This window comes from Schistosoma mansoni, chromosome 1 (genome assembly GCF_000237925.1).
Source record: "Schistosoma mansoni strain Puerto Rico chromosome 1, complete genome".
In the NCBI taxonomy this organism is placed as follows: Eukaryota; Metazoa; Platyhelminthes; class Trematoda; order Strigeidida; family Schistosomatidae; genus Schistosoma; species Schistosoma mansoni.
Window position 1 is genome coordinate 20,510,722 of NC_031495.1, and position 14,130 is coordinate 20,524,851.

Below are 14,130 nucleotides of genomic sequence, written 5' to 3' on the forward strand. Positions count from 1 at the left end.
CAATGGGAATTTTATTCAATCAACCCATTCATGTAGGGAGTGACAAAATACCAGCTATTTCATTCGCTCAAAATTATTTTTCGTAATAAGTCATCCCAATGATTAAAATTTTGATTGGTTGATTTTATGTCAAGCGCTAATTCACTATCGTGTTGAATTTCCCTTTATAAACTGGACTTATGTCGTCACCACTACTTTGATCTCGCAAGTTTAGCGTAAGGAATGGAGTGTAGTGGCTTACCACACGTAACAAATCCGATGTTCTCATATTCCAATAATTTAGGAATCTGTTCAAATGAGATAATAGCAAATCCATATAATTGTTTAAAGATTGAGCCCAGTTTTCCCGAAGAAATGGGACGGACTCCAATGAAAGAAATCAATAATATAGGATCAAACATAGGAGCTGAGAATGCTGTTCAAAATTGTGAATACAATATTCCTCCCCCATACACTAATTCATCATATTCGGGTAATTTTTCAAACTATGCGATCAAGAACGATTATCCCACTTGTCCATTACCTGGGTATACGTACTATTCTCAGAATGACATGGTAAACTATCCATGCATCTCACCTCATAATTATTCATATGAACACAACTATTTACCTGAACATTCGAATAATATCCATCATTCGTTCGGTTATCATCAAACTTGTAACTGCTATTCATCATATTTACCTGTCCGAAACCAAAGCAAAGTTTTCCCCATTAAAGTTGAACCTCCGGATAGTGATAATGAAAACAGTTGCTTTTCGACTAAAGATGAACAGGTAAAGAAAAAGTATGCGTGCACATTTCCCGGTAAGCTGTCCTTCCATTATTTGTTATGGTTCTTGATTGGTAGTACGTATCATTATTTAGTAGTATCATTAGTCCAAACAAACCACTGTATATGTCGTCACTGTTATTAGGTATTTTCAAGGAAGTAAATCTGCTAATAAATGAGAACAACTAAGATGTGTAGTTTAAACTTAAGTGCTAACAATCATTTGTTAAGAACCCGGCTTACTGTTATTATTACACTATTTAGTAGTGTAAATTGAAAAAATATAAACCTAACTAAAACAACCAAGAAATCCAAGTGGATTTTCTGGTTTTGTATCCAGTCTTAATTGTTATTCGCTGATAGTTTGATAATTATAAATATTCAAATCAATGTACTGACCAAGAATTGCCGAAATAGTGTAATTTAAGGTGGATAGAACTAGATAAGTGCAAATGAACGTATTATATTTATAATTCGTAATAAGCGCTCAATCTATTACAAAGGAATAATCAGTTGGCACAAACACCACAGAAATGCGTGGCCAATATTTTAAAGTTTTACAACATAGTCTAATTGATGATTATGTCTATAAAAATGGTCATTTAAATGGCTTATCTCCGATCGCTTATCATTTAAACCCCTATCACAATACATCCTACACAAATGCCATCGTAAGTTCTCATAGTCTATTCGAGTACTCACTTGAGGATATATTACATCCCCCCATATGCATTACATCGCTTTCCAATAAAACCGTAATAAGATACTGCATTATTTATCGTGTTGCATCCATTGAATGAATATGTTGACAAATTCATATACTTGAGTATCTTCATTGTACTACATTGTTATATGTCAATTATTTGTGTAGATGTTAGTGAATGCCAGTAATAAACTGATTCCAAACTCTTTGTTATTCATTTTACTACTGTATCTCGTCTCTATCAAGTAGGTCATACACGAAAGACTTTGTATGAGAGTAGGAAAGTAAATTTCTGGGAAACATCATTTGACAATATTATATTGAATTGTGGAAGATCCTTTTTTTTGTCTGGGATTATATTCTGAGAAGACGATATAACACCGATTAGCATTAGTCTCATTGCTATTTTACCATTGGCGATCAAGGAAAGGAAAAGATATTCTTTACATAACTCTGGAACAAGTTATTCCAGCCTTACTATTTTCATCAATGATGTTAGAACTATTAATTAGGATCATTGTCTCATGAACCTAAGAAATGTAATAGAATATAAATATAGTCCTAATAAAGTCCTCACATTATTGACGAAAAGGGTTAGACTGGAATAACTTGTTCCAGGGTTATGTAAATGATGTTTATCGTACATTTATCTCCAGTGGTCAAGTAGACACTAGACTAGTGCTAATCGGGGTTATATCTTATTGTGAGTATCAAATCCTTAAAACGATTCGGATCTTATACGACTCAATATAATATCACGTGGTCACTCATAGAGCTAGATTTTACAAATAGCACCAACTCTTTAGTTTCAATTTTATGGTTCACAGGGCTACAGAGTGACGACGTTAAATTACAGTGAGGTCTGATCGTTGTGAAGGTAATCTAATATAGTCACATAACCAAAACTCTCCAGAAAATCTTTATTTTCGGCCTTACATACTTGGTGAAATCAGATCAGTAAACCCAACAATAAGGTCTAAGTCTCTGTTAAATCGTTCATCATTCCTTGTTCATCTAAACGGAACTTTCAGCTTGCGTAAATCACCATCCATTGTTGATGAGTATCTAGCTGATAGGTTACATTTAAAATACATAGCTTCTGGTAACTATTGCAAATCTGTATGTTTATTAGACTGAATGCGATGTTTCTGTAATATTACTTGACCAAACTGCCTGAAATCACCTCACATTTATCCGTACAAAATACCCGGAAATGTATGTCACTGAACACAATCTTTCAAAAAGCAGTTGGTCATCTAGTCTCTGCTAGTTGTTGCGCATCTGGTCCTAGTGGTATGTTTTTTAGATTGCATCAGATGACATGAATTTTGTTTTGGTTCTTAACTGTTTAAATTATTCAGATACGAGTATAACGATCCTCAAAGTTATGTATTCAATCCTAAACCGAAATAGTCTAATAAGTATCCCGTGTTGATAAGTAGTTGTGGACAGCTGAAGAGTCTTGGGGTGGAGCGAAATAGTCAACTGTTATTTCTTATTTAAGTTATCTACACAGTGTCAATCAGTTGTAAAAGCCATTCATAGATCGTGTCTTCTAAGTATGTTCTAGTTCGGAACCGTATAAAAATCTTTCCCCACCTAGGAATTCTTGTAACTTAAGTACTACTTCTGATTGTTAGGATTGTTGTTAAATCTTGAATTCATTTAGAATATTTTAAAGTACAGTACTTCGCTTCCAAAACGACATTGAACTGGTGTGTTACACTTAGTCTTGTAATTAGTAGTCCGGTAGTCATGCTTAATAGAATGACTTGTGTTATCTCTTTGCACACCAATAATCATGTAAAACTGCTAGGAATTGAGTTTTATATGGTTTTATAACATCTGAAAATGTGTTCCTAACTAGGATCTCCATGGGCGGCATTATTCAATACAACTCTAAGAAACTAGTTTGAATTCGTGTATGAACCTTCATTTAAGTACTAGATACTTATCTCTACGGTCTACTCAAGTAACTTTGTCGCCATTACTATTAGTAATCTTGAAGCATGAATTCATGACTTATTGTTAGTTGTTTTCAAATATTTTAAGTGAAGTATGTGGGTTGTTAAACTCTAATTATGGCTAGATTTGACGGGGAGTTTTCCTCAATAAAGTTTACAAAGCAGTCTCAACTCCGTTAGATAATTGGTCTGTACTACCGTAGTTTACGGGAAAAATAATTTGGGTTTCCATATTCTCAGTAATCGTGCATTTGTGGATTACATTAATTTGAATAACTAATTACAGAATTTAGTGTACACATGTTTTCCAAATGCGATATTTAATTAACGTTTGTTTCTTCAACTTTAATCATTTCAGGTTGTGAGAAAAGATATTTAAAGTCAAGCCATTTAAAGGCTCACTATCGAATTCATACTGGTAAGTAGGACATTTTTTGTTGTGTACTTTTATTTCACGCATTAAGGGAAAATAACCGTCTACTGAATAAAAATTATGTGGATGCTTAGCCATTGAAGCTTCTGGCACATATTCATATATTACTCTCTTAATGTTCTATGAACTTTGTTTTCTATGATCAAACAAGTAGGATTTAAGCACATGTATCCAGTAACTAAGTTACTTTCTAATGGTTAGCTAGCTTATCGGCTACAAAACATATTTACATAGCCATCAAGTTACAAACATGTCGGTGAAACTAGGGAAATTTATATCCCGTATGAGGGGAAAATGTAAACATATATTCATTTTTATTAGGTTCAACTGGTAATTAAAACGATATAATTTTGAACCTTATTTTAGACAAAGAGAAGTCCACAAGCTTAATGGTCAGTTATTTCTACTGGATGTCAGCTTTCGCTGTACTTCGGTATTGATAGGTTGAAATGGAAAAAATTGGGCGAATTCCGTACAAGAGGGAAAATAAAAATCGAGTAATCATTAGAATGGTGTTAGGGTCATGAAAGTCATTCCTCTTTCCACTGTCATAAAAGTCAATTTAAGGGCTACGGAAATTCCCATTTAATTACTAAATCGATTCGTGTAGTGCCATCAACCCAATAAAACTACTTATAGGTAGTTATTATATATTCAATTGACTCACGCTTTCAACTATGATAAATACTAAATCTCCACAAAACCCCTTCTGATTATTATATATCAACTAACTAAATTATGGCATGGATCTTATTTCTAAGCACAATTTTAACTGGTCTAGAAAAATGGTTCCTAACGTTATCAAAGTAATCTGTAAAAAGAACCATTTTCTACATCTTCAAATATATATTAACATAACAGTTTGTAGATTAATGATGAGTTTTAAGGTGTTGAGACTCAACTTGTGAAAGTGTTGCTTATGCTTTGGTTCTCGGATCTAACATATTTCTAGTAAATTCTTCGATTTATCTACTAAGTGTTTTATTTGCTTGAAGTATGCTGTTTGTTTACTGCAAGTTTTAAGAATTCAAATTTAGTCGTTAATTAGAAAAAGGTGAACTGATTAATATTACGTGCTTTTCATTTAAACTTTGGTAATATCTGAAGTTAGTATTTATAGATTGTCTTTAGCTGAATTATCATTAACAAAGTAAACAGAACTGAACAATTGTTCCTTGGCGGTCCTAAACTCAAAGACTAATAAGTGCTGTTAATGTAGACTTTTAACAAGTACTAAAGTGGAATAAAATAACTGTCCAATGTTGCTTAGTTTTGAATAGTTCCCCAGCTAAAGTTAGTGAGTGAAACAAACTTTAAATTGAACAAACTTTACAAACACAATAACTCAAATAAAATGGTATTCATCGAAACTAAATAGTTTAGATAAAATTCATCTTTATATTGCACTAAATTGACCAAAAGGATTAACTGGTTTAAATATGGTGCTTGTTTATTTTATTTTTCTAGGTGAACGTCCATTAGTTTGTGTATATCCTTATCCACGTAATATAACTGGTAAAATTCCGATTAATTCATTGACTATACCAATATGTGGTAAAACATTTGCACGTTCAGATGAATTAACGAGGCATTTGAGAAAGCATCTAAATTTACGACCATTCAAGTGCGATTTATGCTCAAAAACATTTAGTAGATCTGATCATTGCAAAACACATCAACGTACTCATTTAAATAGTCTCGATAAAACAATGACTCCATATTCCAATAATCATTCAATTACATTAAACCATACTAGTAATGAAAAAAATAACGAATATATTCATTCCACAACACATTTTATTGCATCAGCAGAAGTGGGTGTGAATCCTTCCATTAATCCTTTACCAATGTCATCGTCATCATCATCATATCTGCCATTTCCGATGAATACACAATATTCACTATCATCATCATCATCATTAAGATCAGATTCATTGTCTTTGGCTTCCTCTTCCGTACATTTCCCAATATAAACACTACAATAATAAAGTGTTAACTTCACATTTTTTTCCAGTTAACTTAATTGACAATAAAGCACTTTTTTCGGGAAACAAAACCCAGTAATTATCATATCTTTCTTTTTTTTGAAATAGGCTAATATTTATTTTCGAAATTAAAAAGCAAAAACATTCTGTTTTTCTTTGTTCATTTAACAGATTCTTTTACTAACTTATGTATTACAGATTTCTACCTAGTTGGACATATTTTCTCTATCGAAATAACCTACACAATTTCTTTTTGAATCAAAGAGTTGTTACTTTTTTTTGTATAGTGTGTAAATAAAACGTTTTCTAGATGATTTCACAGGTTTCATATTATAAAATTAATACAAGAAGGATATCATTGTAGTTGTGAAATTTCAAGGATATCGATTTTATGAAGTGAGGTCACATTGTCCTCTGTTTGACTGTTATGTTACGTCTACCTATCTCAATTCACTTGAATGTTGCAACTTTTGACTGGAAGTTGGGGGAATTCCTGTTCAATCAGGCTCAACCAAGTAATAAAACAACGTACTGTTTAAAATTTGTCTTGATCCGTAAATTCTAACGGTAATTCCCACAGGTAAGGTGAAAGTATTTCCAACTTCATAGATGTTAGGTTTTCTGGTTAAATTCTCATGCTCAAATTTATCTATCAACTTTTAAGTCGCGTCGTTAAGTGTTAAATATGGTCACGACATATAGTGTTGATTATGAATGTGTGGAAAATAGCTTCCATCCACCTTGGCATTTCATTTGTGGACCTACAGAAGCGTCTAAACACGGGAGCAAAGTGGAATAAATACACTTAGTTGAAGAACTAGATGAGTTTGTATTTTTACCATCTTTAAATGAGATAATCCGTGTTTAAATCATGTAAGCTGGTTGACTCATGTTATTGTGAGTCAGTAAACAATAAGATTCCCAAGTTGATAGAAAGAATTTACGTAGATTTGACATCACACTGCAAAATATACTAGATTCATCTGCTAACTGGTGGTTTATTTCTATGGTCACAAATGAAACTTGATATGGTACTATGGATTACTCAAACGCATTTGAGGTATCTTTCATGTCGGGACGATCAGTTTTACGAAGTGAGGAATGTAGTGACTAAAGTGACCTGTTGAGGTCTCTTATTGGACATATTTTTTGTATCATTTTGTAATAAACTTTAATCCGTTCCAGGTGGCACTTACTGTTTAGTTTATAGGGTATTATTACGCAATCAATATTTATAAACACAAACGAACATATTCACTCCATTCACATGGAGTGCATAATTTTATGTAAATATGTCAAGGGACAGGATTCCCCACCTATATTTGTGTACATAACGTATCCTCATGGTCTTTTATAAACATTTTATCCCCGATTCTTTTACTATAAATGGTAATGTATATTCGGAAACATCTGCTTAGATTTAAGACATGTTAAGCTGATAAATCTGTAATTGAATACATAAATGTAACTGTTATATAGTTAAACTGTGTGGTAGGTATAATATATATGTACGCGTGAATCATATTCACAGTTCGACCACACTGAAAGGTTCTTCAAGATACATTAGTGTATCATGTAAGTTGTTTTTGAAACAAATTAAGTTCTTGATTGGAAATTACTTAGTAAAGAATGTAACTTGCTAGTTTTTGCCATATGAAGATGTAGTTTTAACACTTGTAATCTTGAATGAAAATTACACGGTAATATCCAGCTCTCACTGACCACATAAATTGGAAGGTGACTGATAGTAATCGAGTACCAGACATTTAATCAACATTGAAAATGTTGCGGAAAACTTAGACCGATTATGAAAAAGTTTCTATACATTATTTTCAAAAAAATCATACAAGTATGTTAAATTAATTATGGACAGAGTATTATTGTCAATAAGCTTGTTCAATCTGCCTAATGTGTTATACAGATAATAAATTTGACCAGCTGGTTAGACAACAATTTATTTGTTTATCTAAACTATGTAAATTACAAAGAGAGACATGAAGAATAAATAAACATTGAAATTTAAAACGACAATAATAAATTAAAGAATAAACATACAAAAACGTCTACACAGATGAGACATTTTGTAAGTAAAGTAAACAGTTATATTAATTCTTGAAAATATCTAGAATTACCACTATTCATTCAATCCAATATAGATAGATTTGCTGATAAATATTCTTCAATAGGTTGATGATAATAGGTGTGAATATATTTCCAGTTCAATGTGATAATGTAAAATAACTAATGTTTATTTCTTTTTAACTATACATTATATCCAAGAAAACTAGGCTAGTAATGAAGTAAGTTCATTTAATTAGGGTTATTTGAATGTAATTTCTATTCTGAATTGATGTCAATTATACAAGCATTGAAACCAGGTTACACAATATAAGTATTTTAGCTTAATTAGAAAGTTCTCAAAAGTGAACATACACGACTATATACGGATTAGATTATAAAAAATTTCATGTCTTCCGGTGAATGTGATACTATTTATCTAATAATTTCGAATGCAACAGCTTACATTCTTAATTCCAGTCGATTTGTATTATGATGTGATTCTCATCCAATACTAATTATGAATCACTATGTCAATGTCAGCTTGGCTGAGTTCACTTGTTAATTATTCCTTTAACAACTTCTCGATTTCATTTCAAAGCTAGGTGATAATAAGCCTATGCTAATTCGACGTGAAAATAAACCATTGACTTGGAATCATGGATAAGGAAGAAATTGTTATCACCGAATTACAGTATTGATTTTCGATCTAGGCAAATTCTTTGCCACTAATTGTTGAGAATGCTAGATCCCAGGAGTCACTTCTCAAACTTATTATTTTTTTGTAATTTAATTGTGGAAATGCGTATTTTTCATTTTTGCTCCAAAAGCGCTTACTATTACCTTCAGTGTGTTTCCCACTTGGAAGGATCTTAAACATAATTGATTTGTTTTCTCTTTTAGTACGCTATTTTGTGACGCTTTTCAAGGAAATTTTCGTATCGTATAAATCACGCATGATTTGATGATTTTTCATTTGTTATTCTAGGTTGTTTGTGTCATTATATATTTTCTCTGCTGACTCCGGTCTTCTCCCTCTAGTTGGCTGGGACGTAAAAGAATAGCTTAGTTTCACCCCGTTATTGCGTTGTTGGTTCACCAATACTAAGGTGATATCATGATATCTTGAAAATAGAATTAATTAATGACGCAAACTTATTAAAAATTGGTAATATCTATAGTAACCTAATATGAAGGACTTCGATATTCGCAAGGGCACTATTTATTAGTTACAATTTTAAAAATCTATATAAATTTCAAAACCTGATGAATCAATGTTCATTATACTTCTTATTTACTTACAGTAAGTAAATATTTTTGTGTTCGGAAGAAAACTCTGGGATTCAAGCAGCATGAATACGATTGTGATAGTTTGAAGTTTATTAGTAATACATAGTAATTCCAGATCAATCCATTTTTTAAAGACAATTTTAACAATCAGTGATTTGGTTCACTGCATGAACTTTCTAGGATGCTAAAAAGATAGTTGTGATTTGTAAAATATGTCAAATACTTTGATCAATGATGATACGTTAAGGTCTGTGATAAACCAAATTGAACATTAAAATGCCAATCATGAGATTTCTTAAAATGGTTCTGCAATAACGTGTCTTGACTTTCATTTTCCATTCACCTTATATCAATTTTGTCAGTATGGGGTGTAGATCATCAACGATGATGATCTATGTCGAATGATTGGGGGCCTAGTCGAGTTAGATGGGAATGGTGTGGCGAAGTCACACCTCGCAGTCAGTATCTAACATGTATTACCCCTTCAACATATCAAAGTACTATGGCTGCTTTGAAGACCGTATAACACAAAGGACGTTATTACGTAAATATATTGGTGTGAATGAGTACAGAGAATTTAGTGAGACCACTGCCGCATGGGCCAGTCCATGGCGTATGATTAAGTGATGCGCGTTGGTTATCCTTGACCTTGACAGGGATCGATGGTCTGTTCGATATTCAGTGACCCAACTGCCGGATGATTTAGTTAGGGCTTAGCGACATTTCACTGGCCCTACAGGGGATTTGTGGACATTGCAATATTTTCAAAGTTGAGATCACAAGTTAATCTAAGCCAGACCACCATTGAAAACCAGGTTTTCAATTTGTAATGAAAACTATTATCATAGTTATCGATTCCCTTTCAAACTACCTACATAAATTATTTAAAAGGTGTGGTAAGTTAATCACACTTTTATCCAATCTTAGACGATTTATGACTAGTGAGTACTCATCATAGTAAAGGTTTGTTGAGTTTGTGGCAATAATGTCTACAAATAGTAAAAAACAAAGTTCAAAATACAGCGAATTGAAAGACTAACATATTGAACGAAGAATATTCTTTTCGATAAATTCTCTTCAGGTTCTACAATTATATATCCAAATTAATAATCCGAAAAAATGGCCAGGTTAAAGGCAAAGTACATCGTTTAATACATGTAAATTTAGGAATGTCAAATCAAATAGAATTGAGTTAATTTTAATGTATGTTTCATGAATATCCAGACGATGATAAACCTTCCATTAAGATAAATCTAAACAAGACATTCATTACAAGAACATCTATCGTTAAAGATAATAAATACAATTGATTGAATATATATGAGTGTTGTGTAAGGGAAGGATTATTGTGATGTTTAAATAAATAAATGACTTCTTCGTATTGATGACTGTTGTAATTTTGAATTCCAAATACAATACATTCGTTCGGGCTCATCTAATACTTCCTGATTACATTGCGTTATTCCTGGGATTACTAGTTTATACTACAATTCAAATACTTCTGATTATCATAATTATGTTGGTCCTTCGTTTCTAATATAGTTGTCATGAATTAAAATACTCTATTTTCAAATGCTCTTTGATTCTACGCAAAAAATATAATAGTTTTAGATTTTAATAAGATCAACTTATTGGCTTAGATTTATCTTAAGAATATATATGTAGAGCATTCAAACGTATCAGTTCATCAATTACGTAGATTGTCCAGAAAATCTTCTAGTTCAATATTACTTACTGATGTCACGGAATGAAATCTATAGTGATTTTTGTTCAGCTAAAGGCAAATCAATGAGATCCTGATCCTAGACAAATTATTCCAAATACTTAAGTGTTGTACACCACAGTGCTAACTTATAATAAGTAGTGCTAGTTGTGGAATAATATCTAAGGTTTCGTAAAGATGTTAAGGGAGATACATGTAAAGACTGGTTGAATGCAATTATGATTTAAAACAACATATATAAGCAGACAATACTGCACTCGATTAGGTCCTCATCAGGCTTTACTCTAATACTCAGTAATATTTATATGCATATACGAAATTATTAAACCAATCAAGGCAGTTTATATGTCAATGATAATGGTGGAATAAATTACATCGATAAACATAATAAGTGAAAAGTACAAATTGGTAGTGTGATGAATGTGTACTAGTTGTGATAAGAATAATAAAGGGTTGAATATCAATATTTCTGTATATTAGAGCAAAGCCTGATGAGTATCTAATCGGGAGCAATATTGCTCGCTTATATATGTTGTTCTGAATCCAGTTAGTTGATCAAAGGAGCACTATAATTAATATTGACGTCAAAATTATCTTTTAGGGCTTTTTCTCGTTGGTGATATTCAAGACCGAAATTTGGTCAATCTATTATTGGATATAGACTGTTTTAGTGGGTGCCTTGGTATCGATTCTTAATTCCTAGTATCAGTATATTTTCTGTCGTGTTTAATACAATGAGACCCAAGATACACATGTATTCGGGACTTGTTAGCTGGACACATTCGAATCTTAATATTGATGTTCACGTTAAGACACGAACATAGTACTTATCGATCCAAACTACAACGCGTTTTTTACTAGGCTGTTCAGTTTTAATGAGTACCAACAAGTTCAACTGGTATTCTCATTAATATTCGAATCCCGAATAGAGCAAAGTTCCGTTCCACATATAGACACAGTACAAAATATGTTCTAGTGATGTCAAAGGCTTTTTTCACGAAGTAAACAATTGAGACTATCTAGCATTTTACTTCCTATGTAAGTATAAATGAAGTCCTAACTTATAATAGTATCAATAAATGGAGTCTGATAAACTACAGTATTTCATTTAATTTGTTGAATGTTTATTTATCTTTGGGTTAGGTATTTGGTCATCAACAGAGCAAAGTAACCTTCTTGACCAAAAGTATGCAATCTGTGAGGTAAACAAAAGGGAAAAGCAAATCCAAATCACAGCTAAAGTACATGAATATTTACTTTTAAATTTGGACAGAATATCACTCAATCTACACATAAATTTAGTAATCTCAGTTCTAAAACCTACAACATCGATTTTAGTGCACAAACTGTTAATACTGATCAAGTGAATTACTATTCGAGATGTCACATGAACACAGTATTTCATATGCAAAGCATCTCAATCACTAAATGTCAACATAGCTCAACACACCGACTACTGTAGTTACAATTCAAGGGCTTGTATAGCTTAATTATTGAGCCGTACTCATAACTGGTTCTGTACGTTAATTTCAGCTGTAAATACTATCTGCTAACTGTTCAGTAAAAATTTCTGTCAAAATAAGCATTAGTCACTTTGTGGTAGGCCTTTTTTGTATCGAGTCTATTAACAAGACAATCGTTATTCTATTAACCAAGTTTTCACCATAGTGACCAATATAATTTGACTAAGGGATGAGAAATTGGCAAAAAGATATATATTTGTATATATTTATTTAAAGGAGAGATAGTACTTCAACAAAGAAACTGGACATATGGATTCACTAGATCTTAAAACCTACTTATCTCACATCAATAACTCTTATTTGATTTCACATGATATAAACTGATGTGTATGCAATCCATGAATAATTTTTTCTGGTTAGCGTTTTTTTAGCGAGTTGGTTTTCTACGGGATGGGGTCGCTAACCCCATGCCAAACCCTCCTCCTTTACCCGGGCTTGGGACCGGCAGTAGCCCCCGGAGGAGCTACAGGCGGAGACAACAAACCAGATTCTAGTGAAGGAAGAAATCAGGAAGAAGCGCTGGAAGTGGATTGGGCACACATTGAGGAAATCACCTAATTGTGTCACAAGACAAGCCCTTACATGGAATCCTGAAGGCCAAAGGAGAAGAGGATGACCAAAGAACACATTACGCCGAGAAATGGGGACAGACATGAGAAGAATGAACAAAAACTGGATAGAACTAGAAAAGAAGTCCCAGGACAGAGTGGGTTGGAGAATGCTGGTCGGCGGCCTATGCTCCATTGGGAGTAACAGGCGTAAGTAAGTAAGTATGCAATCCATAAGAAAGTAAAAGGATGTGTGAAGATATTTTCAGAAATGTTTGACATAATGGTTCCTGTCAATATTTTTCAAATGAAATATTGATTATTTTATTTCAGTGGACTAAATTTAGGGGGTTTGAAGAATTCATATCCCCAGATGAAATTATTGAGACAACTCTTTGGTAAGCTTAATTTAAAAGAATCTTATGTTACAATTATCCTGATTAGTTAACATAACCCATAATATCAGAAAAAGTGAGTTTTAAATATTCATGCTACTCAGTGTTATATTCCATTACGTAGTAATATTCACTAGCAAATACCCATTGAAAGCGAAAAAATACAGAATAATTCTAGTTTTCAACTATGTACTCATTCTAGTATTTGCTCCACAGGAATAAAAACTACATTTAATTCAGATGTCAAGTACATTTTTAGTGTATTTGTCTTTTAAGCCACCGTTTTTGAATATCAGGGGTAACAATACTATCAGACCTTCGAAATAAAAATAGGTGAAGTGGGTTTGAACGTGTAACCTAACCGGTATAAATCGTTTATTTTAATCATTAAGTCTACTTTCTTACAAATGAATAATTTAATATTTCATAGTTGAAAGCGTGAGTCAATTGAAGCTAGACCACCATGGGAAACCTGGAAACACTGGACGGCCGTTTCGTCCTATTATGGGACTCCTCAGCAGTGCGCATCCACGAACCCACTCTCACGAGATTCGAACCCAGGACCTACCATTCTCGAGCCGAAGCCCTTAACCGATAGACCACTGAGCTGGCATCCAACGGTGTTAATGTCTAACTTCAATTGATCCACGAAGTTGAGCAACCATTCACCAATTGTCTTCAGTGAGTTCCTATCTCACAACAGACGTGGTTTTGAACTCCACTGGTCCCTCCTCTCAC

At 32.7% G+C, this 14,130-nt stretch overlaps 1 protein-coding gene across 1 annotated transcript; it reads left to right on the forward strand.

Annotated features, from left to right (window-relative positions):
* Window positions 1-222: 222 nt before the first annotated feature.
* Smp_140880 (kruppel-like factor) lies at window positions 223-5,843 on the forward strand (the record flags this gene model as incomplete). The annotated part of the gene is made up of 3 exons (XM_018793601.1): window positions 223-805; window positions 3,796-3,855; window positions 5,338-5,843. The coding sequence occupies 3 exons, from the start codon at window positions 223-225 to the stop codon at window positions 5,841-5,843; spliced, it is 1,149 nt and encodes a 382-aa protein (XP_018648096.1).
* Window positions 5,844-14,130: the final 8,287 nt, after the last annotated feature.